The sequence below is a fragment of the Urocitellus parryii genome, unplaced genomic scaffold (genome assembly GCF_045843805.1).
Source record: "Urocitellus parryii isolate mUroPar1 unplaced genomic scaffold, mUroPar1.hap1 Scaffold_224, whole genome shotgun sequence".
NCBI classification, from domain to species: Eukaryota; Metazoa; Chordata; class Mammalia; order Rodentia; family Sciuridae; genus Urocitellus; species Urocitellus parryii.
Genome location: NW_027552355.1, coordinates 5766 through 18295, shown reverse-complemented (window position 1 = coordinate 18295; position 12530 = coordinate 5766). Strand labels below are relative to the sequence as shown.

The 12530-nt window shown below is 32.6% G+C and overlaps 1 protein-coding gene across 1 annotated transcript in view; it reads right to left on the bottom strand.

The window, feature by feature from the left end:
* LOC113180938 (mediator complex subunit 13L) overlaps window positions 1-11239 on the bottom strand; it is a gene marked incomplete at its 5' end in the record, with an annotated part of 267867 nt that extends 256628 nt beyond the window's left edge. The window contains one exon of the mRNA XM_077794521.1: window positions 11002-11239. Coding sequence (XP_077650647.1) covers window positions 11002-11239 — 238 coding nt within the window. The remainder of the gene's footprint in view (window positions 1-11001) is intronic.
* Between the last annotated feature and the right edge of the window lie 1291 nt (window positions 11240-12530).

The window sequence follows — 12530 nt, the reverse complement described above, 5'->3', positions numbered from 1 at the left end:
GTCATTTAATTTTGGGGGGTGGAAAGGTACAAGACATGTTTAATCCATTTGAGAGCTCTGGCTGAGTTCTAGTTAATAGAGCCTTTCCTGCAGCAATGAAGATAATTTGAGTAGCAAAGGTGACTGAAGCAGTTAAGAGCCCCTCTTTGTTACACTATCCATGAACTGAATAAATGGTATGACAAATGTTCCAAAATAAGAATCATTGTCAACACATGCTATTTCTTCCCTAAACAATCAACTGTAGGTTAATTTGTACAAGGATGCCAAGGCAGAAGCTTTTTCATTATAAATATGTACTAGGCTACTTTTAAAATAAGCTAAAAATATAGTGCCTAAAATTCAACTGCAAGTATCTAAATTTTTCTCCTTTAGACTAAATATGTTTAAATGTGAGGAACACACTTGCGTATAAATAGTAAACACCAAAATAGCTTACATTTAAAAACAGGTCCAAGATTACCTTTGAAAAATAAAATAACCTTAATGAAGAGAACTTGAAGAGGTTTACACTTCCCTTACTCAGGCAGTCCTTTAAAAATACTTACTTATTGGTTTCAAAAAGTAAGCCCCAAGAGTAACAAAAAGGCTCACCTCCCCCAACTTTAGCAAAGTCAGAAATAAGTAGTATTTTAAGGTTGGTATTTTTTGGCTGGAGATGCAGCTCAGCAGGAAAGTACTTGCCTAGCACACAGGAAGCCCTGGGTTCCAGCCCCTGCACCCAAGGGCAGGGGCGGAGGGGGTGTATTTTGCCATATTTTTGTTAAATATGAAGAGGCTACTAATGACAAAATAAACTGTGGGCAGCTAACCTTCATTTTCACTTTATCACTCTATGCGTACCATCTTTTTCAACACAAAGGCTCTTCACCTTTATCCAATTTTTATCTTCTGGGTTTTATTTTGTGGATTGTTTTTTGTTTTTGTTTTGTTTTTTAATCAAGACAGTTCTGCTGCATGATTAAATACAAACTGCAGATTATTATTCCACCACAATACCCTGGCAACTAGCTCATATTCAGTCACACTATCAGGCATTTATAAAAAATAAAAAAAGAACAACCAATTGTATGATCATGTGGTTATTGTAGAAGCCCTTTAGTTCAATCCTAGATGGGCCTCAAGAGGATAATGCTTATTCTGTTGAACTCACTGCCAAATCACAATATGAAAGAGCCAGGATCAAAACAAGACCCAATTATACAAAGAGTGCATTTTATCAATGTCGGGTTTATAAGAAATAGGTATGTGGCCTAGTACTTGTGTAAAATTATTCAAAAATATTTACATAGATGGAGCTTTAAAGAAAATTATTGAACACTTACTAGCCATAATGATATTCGATGAGAAGAACCTCTTCAGGTAGCATCAGGATGGCAGCTCAGAGATGAAATACTTAAGCAACCGAGTTCAATTTCATGCTTCCCTAGTATTTAAAACAGATTTCTATACTGTATACTGTTTGCATCTTTTTTTTTGGGGGGGGGGTGCTATTTGTTATTTCTACATTATTTTCTAGAAGAACTTTTAAAACCTTACCTCCTTAGTATATACCAAGTTTTAATTTCTGTTTGCTTAAGAATCATAAAACAAAATCAAATGGAAACCATATGTAGGTACTTTTTCTGACAATCATTGACAGAAAGTTCAGCACAGGGATCTATAAATAAATCAGGTTAGTCCACTCTTCTTTAACCAGGCCCAAGACTCCTGTGGCATAGCCTCAGCATCCAATCCTGCTTCACCCAGTAGCTATCCCCTTTCTTTCTAAGTAACTCTGACTTTTCAGTATCTGGGCATATGATAATAGATTTATAAAAGAAAAAGAGAAGAGGGGAAAAAAACCTCTAATGACAGCAAATGTATAACTCTACATTTTCAATTACTTCAATAAGATATTTTATAAAAACACGTGCTAACTCCTGTCAGGTACTCAAATATATTCAAGAATATTCAAATGTGCTACATTCATGTCAAGTTTTTATAAGCCCAAAACTATTTTATTTTTACTTCCTCTGTTATCAATTTGGCATGAGCAGGGTTCAGTAGATCAAAGACTAAATGCATGAGATGATGCTATCGGAATCAACACTTGCCAGTGTCATAGATGTAAGTTAAAATCAGAAAGTCCCTGGTCAAGAAGAGCACAGGCCAAGGCTGTTTCTATAAGTACAGGAAATAGATTTGATTTGATATAAATTAAATTCTAACAGTAATGCAGGTTTTATTTAAACTTGTCAGATAAAGTGAATTTACTCACTTAATATGGCATAATCACACAGCTGGTCATGTACATCCTCCCAGAAGACAACAGTTTCAAAGTTAAAAGTTTACAAAATATGCTTTAAAAGTTACAAAATACGGGTTTGGGTTCCACCTCTGTTAGTGACATGACTAATCACAGACTTCTCTAAGCTTCAATTTCCTTTTGGGTGTGCTAAGTTCAACACAAAAATGGAAGAGGACGTTCATTTCTGCTGATCATCAAGAACCATTCCCCTTTCTTTCTTCTTAAGAAAATCCCAGTTACATTTAGGGACTTTTTAATTTTCATCTTTTACACAAAATACTTCAACAGCAAGATCAACTTAATGCCAAATAAATATGTTGGCAAAGTGTTTGCTTATAAAACAAAGGTGTTGCTCTCTATAAATGTGATTTCACATCTCTACCCCATTCAAATTTAATAGTCAGAAATACATAATTTTTTCATTAATTATTTAGGACTTTAATCCTATTAACACTTAAATATTTCCTCCAATTTTTCATATTGAGACTCTTAAATCAGTCTCCCTGAACAAGAGATAAAACAAACTATTTTACTGGACAAAGAAATATTTAAGTAACCACCTTAATGTACAACAATTTCATCTAAATAAAGTTTTCTATTAAAGGACAAACTTTTGAAATAAAATATAGACAAATAAGGAGGCAGAGGAGAGGTTCCAAACATCTATCCATAAAATTCCTGGACTAAATATTTATTCGTAAGTAACAATGTATTCATCACCAAAATTATTTGCATTAAAAAGAAAAAAGAGGCAATGGGCTTGTAATTCTCAGCAACTCAGGGTGCTGAGGCACGAGAGTTATGAGTTCAAAGCCAGCCTCAGCTGGCACTAAGCTGAGGAGAGTCAACTAAGTGAGACCCTGTCTCTACATAAAATACAAAAAAAGGGCTGAGAATGTTGCTCAGTGGTCAAGTGCCCCCGAGTTTAATCCCTGGTACCATAAAAAAATAAAAAAGAAGAAGAAGAAAAAAGAGGGCTGGGGTTATAGTTCAGTTGGTAGAGCACTTGCTCAGCACGTGTGAGGCACTAGGTTGGATCCTCAGCACCACATAAAAATCAAATAATGGTATTGTGTTCATCTAATATAAAAATAAAAAAAAAACTTAAAGACTGTTATACAGTTTACATAGTATAGTCAATTCTCAATTTGTTCCAATGGTGACTGTCACATCTCATTAAGAAAGAGATTTTACCCAGATTTACTTTACATCCATAGGGGGCTTTATATCAATGCAAAAAGATTAGACCATGATCCCTATACTTACCAGTACTTAACCCCCCCATCAAACAATTAAACTTTTCCCTAAAGCAATCATCTTTAAATTATAATTTTTTATCAACTACTTAATTTTCACATCATTAGAACATAAAAGTCCTTTCTTCACATACTATATCACTATAATCTCAACATAAATGTCTCATTTTTTCATTAAAAAAAAAAACTAATTACATGGGTCAGTAAGTTACCCATGGTAACACATCAATTTTATTTACTTTCAAAAGTTAGACTTCAGGGCTGGGGTTGTGGCTCAGGACGTGAGGCACTGGGCTCATCCTGGCACTCAGTACTACATAAATAAAAAACTAAATAAACAAAATAAAGGTTTTTGTTTTTTTTTTTTTAAAGTTGACTTCAACTTGTCCTCTCAATTTCAAGCACATTTAGCTTAATAATTTGAATTCAATGGATCTTTTTCTATTCTTCATATGAAAAAATCCTTAAGTCAATATAATCATGCCATAATGTTACAATATGAATCTATTACTGAAGTCTTAATTATATGTTTTAAGAATATAATTATTTAGTAGTCTAATACAAAAGTATGTATGCACTAGAATCATCTAGATAATCATCGTACAATGAAAATTATTACTATGTGAAAGCTTTAGCAAACTTTCAGAACAAAACACTGGAAAACAGAATTATAATAATGATTAAAGAAATCAAAAAATATATATTAAGACTTGGATTAGATTCCAGTTAAAACCAAGATACCTTATAAACTACTTAGAACTATTTACCTCTGAATATATATCCTCCCTGCAAGTACTTTGTTTCTCATAAAATACAAATGTATTTTTCTATTATCATCCATAAAAATTATAAAAATGAAAGGTAAAGGAAAATTTATTTTTCAGGTACACTGTATAATCAATCTCAAAAATTCCAATTGTAAAAAGAAATGCTGATACATTAAATACTTTTACATAACTACAATGCTGCAGAACCATATAATTCATCTTTTTTTCAAAACCACTATTCTACACTTGAAAAGTAAGTTCAAATAATTTTAATTTTTTTTTAAATTCAAAGATTAATCAATGAGGTGAAGAGAAAGCCTACATTTGGGGAGCAAATTTTTGCTACACAACAGATAAAGCACCAATCTACAGGGTATAAAAAGAACTCAAAAAACTTAACACCAAAAAAAAACCAAACAACCCAATCAATAAATGGGGCTAAGGAGCTGAACAGACACTTCTCAGAAGAGGATGTACAATCAATCAACAAATATATGAAAAAATATTGAACATCTCTGGTAATCAGAGAAATGCAAATCAAAACTACTCTAAGATTTCATTTCATGTCAGTCAGAATGGAAGTTATCAAAAATACAAGCAATAATAAGTGTTGGCAAGGATGTGGGGGAAAGGTACACTCATACATTGCTGGTGGCAGTATGGAGATTCCTTAGAAAACTTGGAATGGAACCACCATTTGACCCAGTCATCCTACTCCTCAATCGACACTCAAAGATTAATTCTATAAGGAAAAATTTTCAGAGGTTGACTTTGCCATCTTAATTTGCCTTTGCTAGAACTTCATTGTTTTTCTTCCATTTTCCTCTTGACCTTGGCTGTGACTTAAGGAGCAGTATTTATTTGATCATTTAAAAAGCAGATGGTTTCTGGCACAGTGGCTCACGCCTATAATCCCAAGCAGCTGGGGAGGCTGAGGCAGGAGGATCACAATTTCAAAAAAAAGAAGGAGATGGTTCAAGGAAGTATTCTGTTTATTTAAACAGGCTAAAAATGAGGCTCTTTTAAGGAAAAGGCTATTTATAAAATCTCAAAGCTTCACCTCAAATCCACTTAATAATTACAAAAGGAAAGAACATACATTGGAGATATCTGGCAGACACCAACTTACCTTGACAAAGTGATTAAACTTAGTACCATTAATTCTGGCACAAACTGACATACTGTACCTCTGATGTGACACATGGGAAATATACAACATTATCTACCCTATGTATGGCCAAAAATGTTTGACTTTCATCATGGGGAAACTATTGACAATTTCAAAATATCAAAAATTTTATAGGATAACTGAACTTGTCCCTTCCAATGACATCAATATCTTCAAAAAAACCAAACAAGGATAAAGAAAGAAAACTTAGGCAAAGTGGTACCTTACGAGAAACTAAAGAGACAAAACACATAAGTGCATTGTATGAACCTGACTAAACCCTGCCTGGATCAGAGGGAAGAAAAGCTATAATAAGTATTATTGGGACAACCATGGAAATTAAAATATGAACTGAATATTAAATATTCTAATGTGGATGTCCATTCTTATGTGGATGTTGAAGTTCTTCAGTATGACAACAGTTTTATAGTCATGTCGGAAAATATCCCATGTTCTTATAGGATTTACAAGGATAAAGGTTCATAATGTCTGAAAACCACTTTCAAATGGTTTAATTATCAGGGGGAAAGGTATATGAATATACACGTGTAAACATTTTTCTAAATCAAAGGAGGAAGGGACTGGGGAAGTTGGGTTCTTCCTTGGAGATAAACACAGGTTACATCAATCCCATCATTTGAGAATATGATCATACTCTACACTGATTATATAGATCATACTCTATACTGATTATATTATATTAACAAACTAGTTCATTCTCTTCTCTCAGCCTTCCTATACCCCTACAAAATGCCTACTTCTTTTTCCAGAGGCTTACAAAGAGTTCAACAGTATAAACCACAATATTAGTGTTTTAAATTGTTGTCTCACACTTGTCACTGTCAGAAAACCTGATCTGTGTTTCCTAATGTTGTTTTTACAATGGCCCATGCCTCCTGGCATAGGCGGCAGCACCCTTTAAAAAGGGGAAAAAAAAAAAAGGCAATAGGCAATATTTCTCTCCCTAAATATACAAGGAACTGCCAATTTGCCCCAATGCTTTTTAAGTCAATTCCTAAGACTTCTGATACTGATATTGGATCAAATGTTTTTAAAGATCTAAAGTTGTATTATTGTTACAATATGTATTTGTCTATGTAATAATCAAAAGGGAAAGGGAAAACACAACATTAAATTTTAAAATTATAGACAGTGAAAATTTAGTGGTAAGTTTTTGGTAAAACATATAAAGAAAATTAGATATTTCCACCTCTTGGGAATTAAAATCCAAAAAAACAATAATGCCAAATTTTAACTATTTCAATCTCCTCACATTATCAGATCATCTAAAATTTTTCAAGAATTTACTATATGTCAACCCTCTCTGCAAAATTGATACTATGCTTAATTAGAATCACATAAAATAAGTCTCATTCACTGATTAAACAAACATTCTTGAGCACATACTAGTCTGTATCTGTCATTTCTGCAACAAACGCTCTTAATGCTCTACACAGCAATCTCCAATCCCTGGAAGCCCGTGCTTGCTCTCTTTATTATTGGGGGTTTTAGACTGCATGTCTTTCCCTACCACTAGGCAGTGAAGTAGACAGAAGACTCTGTTGTTAAAACGATTTTGTTAGTATAGGGGGTCAGTTTAGCATACTGTATCAATCTCTAAAATTCAAACTATGGGAAAGAATTTAATCAAAAGAAAAGAGCACAGGTGTATATAATTATCAAAGATTATTAATATCAAGGTTATTAATTATTAATATCAAGGTTAGTACCTGATCATATTTTGTAATTTAAATTAATCTGTATCCTAAACTAGTAGGACATTTAAGTTCATATCCTAATTTAGAATAAAATTAATTATTGTAAAATTATGTTCTTCCCATTCATATTCATCTTGTACATTAGGTGTTAATCTTCCTAATTATAGCTTTCCTGATCAGAAATATACAGCAATTCCTCAAAACCTATCAAGTAAGACAAATTCCTCATCCTTACTTCACTGTACTCCATAAATCTTTGTGTGAGCTCCTTCCTGTGACTAGAACAAGCTCCACCTCAACCTAGATAAGTTTTATATATTCTATAAGATTTACCTCTAATGTCACCTTTTCTTACATTCTTATGGTGTTTCTAACATAGACAAATTTCTATGCTTATATTATACCTTTTTTGATTATGAGCTTATCAAGGGTAGGGATCCATTCCAATCCCTAAAATTGAACCCACAGACAGAGGATATGGCCATAAGGATGGAAAAATACACCCATCCGGCATGTGCCCTTCTTTGATACCATTATGGGCAGAGGTCAGCAAAGTTGCAACTCAACTCTACAGGGACACAACAATGTCAAATCTTCAAATACTGATCTCTCCATAATGTCATTTAGGTTTTGCCATGGAAGTAAGTCCTGATAAAGATCCTATGAGCAGGGGTTATCTTCACTACTCTGGTATTTTATATTGCTAAACATTAAAATTAGAAAATGTACTTACTTCGACTTAAAAGTACACACTTAAAAATAGTATTTGACAGATACTAGCAAGCATTAAATGTTATACAGAACAGAACCAAATTGTTTAAATATTGCCAAAATGATTTAATTTTGATGTACGGGTTGCCGTCATCCTACTAGCAGCAGCAGTAGTAGTCACAATTATAGTTTGACTGCTATGTGTGCTATTTTAAGCACTTTATAAACTTCAGCTTCATAATCCAATTTAGAGTGATGAAACTGAGACAATAAGTTAAATATACTGACAAAAGATACATAACTTTTAAATGATCATGCAGACATTCAAACCCAAGCAATCCACAGCCCAAGCTCTAAACCACTATGCCACAAACAATTCCAAGACGAGAGCCCACAAGTGTTTCTCCAAGTGACAGGGACAAACTATACATGTATTATTGTTTTCTCTTACACTATTTCATAGCTATTTCAAGCATTTTTTAAAAGTATAATATTATAAAACCCTTTATCATTTATGGGGATGTTTTATAACATTTAAATGCAAGATGTTGGTTTTGGTATTATATTTTACTGTGGCGTTTCTAAGTAGTAAGCTCTTTTGGGACCACCATAAAGACAAAGGGAAATGCCAATAACATAACTAAAAAATAATGTTAAGGAACAGTGAAATGTCCCTATTTAAAAAAAAAAGGAGATGATGCAAGTAATAGTACAGTTGAATTTAATGTTGAAGTTTAGTAACAGGATTCTGCCAAAATTTATTCTAACCAAAATGAAATGACTTTTAAATATATTAGAGAATGAAACAGATTCCTACATATCCTTAATTTACATGACTAATAGTCTTTTTGTATCCTTCATTTTTCATGTTTCCTCTATGTGTCATAGTTCCCATCACTTGAAATAAAGTTGTCTTTATGCCATTTTTCTAACTAAGTTTCAAACATTTCTTACTATTAGGTTGAACCACATAATACTACCCTTTTCAACCTCTACTTTATGGAAAAGTAGACACTTCATATGAGTACATCTAATAACTTTCTTAAAATTCAACATTTATTAAAGGGAAGAGGCATATCCAACAAAGTTACAATTGTTCTATCACTATAATACTTTGCTGGTAGCACACAAAGGATAAACAATTTACATAGTCCTAAACTCAAAAGAAAAAAACTCATTCCCATGGGAAAATGTTCACAACCTATTTGTTAGGGAAGACTGAGCTACAAAACAGCATGATACCAATTTCGTTTATACATAAAAACATCAACTATTAAAACTCTGCATTAGCCTCCAGGATTTTCATTTCTTTGTTTGCTTCATTTTGTGGTTCTGTTTTCCTAACTTTTTAGTTAAATATATAGTACTTCTGTAATTTTAAAAAATAATTTCAAACATCAGTCAATTTTTGCTTAATTTTTTGTCAAAAAAAAACTTAAAACATTAATGCACCTATTCAATCTAAAACTACTATAAGAAATGTAAATAGCATACACCTTTGTGTTTGCTCAGTACCAAAGCCCATAAAAAAATAACAACCTGATTTTCTTCTAACAGTGAAATTTTTTTTTGTTGCTATGAATGAGTAACTTAATACTTCAATTAAATAAATTAAACAATTCGGTTTGGTTTCCTCATCATTACCAAACAATTTGTACTGCTAACACAAAAATGTTTAATCATGAGGGGATCAATATGGAACAGCAAAATGAAAGAGGACGAGGCAGAACACATTATGAGAAATAAGAAATCAATTTAAAACAAAAAAGAGGAGGAGGGAAAAAGAAAAGTTCTGATCCTTTACATGTTACAAAAACATTTAACAGTAAAATATGTATATGTTTTGATATTGAAGAGGACAAACATAAATGCTATGAGTATCTCAAACTATCTTAATTTTAAAATTCTGATCAACAGAATTTGGGTGTTCTAACAATATTATCTAAATTAACAACTAACTACATGAAATGGACTTAATGATGATCATAAATTCTGAGATTTTGCTGATTAACTAGCTAAGTAAGCAATCTCACCCAGAATGAATTTTTGTATTTACAAAACAAATACCCTAAAAAATATCAGAAGATTTGAGTTTAATAAATAAGGTAAACAATTCAATTAGTCCACTGTGGTTTACTGCCCCCTAGCTGTTGTGGCAGCAGATATCGGAGATTAAAAATGGCTGCCAAGAAAAGTTGGAAAAGTGTCAAGGAGTTTTGGCAAATTTTTGAACCTTTTGAGCAGACTCACAAATATGCACTAAAGTTGGTTTTACTACTTCCTTTAAAAAATAATGTTAACTAACAAAACATTTCAAACACTACCTGAAACTTTTCAACCACTAATTAACAAAACATAAAGTAGTTAGGCAAAATGCCTCTTACCAGAAACTCGAACTAATAAAATTTCCTCTGGTTATAATTTGATGGTAAATATGAAGAGCAACTTAGAACAATAAAACCCTTACATTAGTTCAGTTTCTAGATATCAGATGCAATTTGATGTGAAAATTAGTTAACACCAAAGCCAATCTTCTTGAAATCATTGAATTACATAAAATGCAGTAACAAAGCAAGGGAAATTTTGCTAAGATCTTTTACAGAAATCAAACCAGATCCTTTATAATAATCTTTTTTTCAAAATTCTGTCCAATATCATAATTTTGCCCAATAAGGCTTACACTTAAGTTCCTGTGTTACTTTTCAAATTTTCCACCAAAGAGTTCAGCTGGCAATGAATCATAAGAGCCCAGTCTAAGAAAAAGCAATTCTGTTCATTTTACTATCATGCTAATTACTCAAAATTTCCTATTATTTAAGAACAGTGGATTCTTAGCCTTATTTCCACCCCAACACACCCAGGGAACACTTACTTTTCTTTAACAATATAATCGTTTTACAAGATTCTAATTCTCAGTGTGATTGGGAAAGAACATGAGAACTTGGGTAAAATATGGGTTAGGAAGACGGGTGAGAGTGAGGATTATAGACAAACCCATTATTAAACACCTGGAATCTTCCTTAATCAATCTTAACCTTTTCAGAATTTACCACTGTTCAAATAATTTTTAAGAAAAAAACATAATCCTTACCCTGCAGTTCATGATGTATTACACCCACAAGGTTGGGTTCATCTCCCCACCAGAATATCCATAATTCTTTGCAATCTGGTTTGACATCACGACGCCATACACACAACAGGTTGGCTTGCAGGCAGCGGATGAAACTTAACAAGATTGGATCATCTTGGGCTGGGGCTGAAATTATGGGTCCACAGTCCCCATGCCCTCCAAAATTGTACCTACGCCATTTGATTCCTGTGAGTTCAGCCTGCAAAAAAGACAAGAAAATTTCAATCATTTTGATGTTTCTTTTTACTTATAGACCACTAAAAACAAGCTTCCACAGAGAAAAGCAAATTTGCTAAGATAAATATTTACACTCAACTCCACATCATGATTTCTCCCAAGGAGAACTAGGATTTTGTAGTAAATATTTAGGCAAATAAAATGGTTCAACAACAAATAAAGATTATCAGCTTGTTAAAAAAAAAGAGTAGAAATCTTGATAGAAATTACTTCCTTTGCCCCCTCTAAAATCAAGAAAGGCTATCAGATTAGGGATGCTCAACCAATGAATCTGAAAAACTGCAAAATCTGAAACACACTGGTCCCAAGCATTTCAGATAAGGAATACTCTACCTATAGAAGTAAAATAATTTCTTTCATAGTTTCCTCAATTTCTTCTCATTCAGAAGCTACAGTTTAAATCCTTTTTAATCAGGGAAGCGTTAGCATGCAACAGCACAATGCTTCATCGTGAACACCAAAAGGCTATTTAAGAAGAAGATGCTAACAAAACTGATTTAGTTATCAGCAATTTATCTGTGCTACTTAGCAGGCAGCACACAGAAAAGCTCTGATTCTATAACAATTCCCTAACTAGTTTGGTCTTTTGTTTTTCAAACACATTTTAAAACATGGGAACTCAAAACAAGCAGAGAATAGAAATCGTAACTCTGTTCCATCATATGCATTACATTTTAAGATTTCCGAAAGCTTAAAGAATTAAACTTTAAAAACAAACAAAAAAAAAAAAGAGGTGAACTCCTTACTTAGGTAACAATAAACAATACACTCAAAACTGAGAATAAAACTAATTCATAATGTAATTCTGTTTCCAACAATCCATTGTGACCCTTACATCCAATCTTTCTTCATTTCTTCCCCTACAAAATCACTTTTTTGTCAACAAATTGCTTTTCAAAAAACAAGTACCAATGAGCAGAAAAAGTCATATCTTCTACCAACATGACTTAAAGAAATTTAAAGTGCCACAACCGTCAATAACTATAATGATCATATTTAAGAAAAAAACCATTTTTCTTTAATCCAAGTTTAAAGAGCTGCACTTCAAAAGAATGGTCACAAAAATAATATCCAAACTAACATTGTCTGAAATTCAGTAACATATACTCTACTCTGAGACACACAAATCTAATCTAATCCCAACTTGTAAAAGTTGGTATTGGCATCATTTAGGCTTTCATTGTACACTACTTGGTTTCCTCTGAGAATAAAAGTACTACATAACAAAAAAATTCTAAGACACATGCCTATAA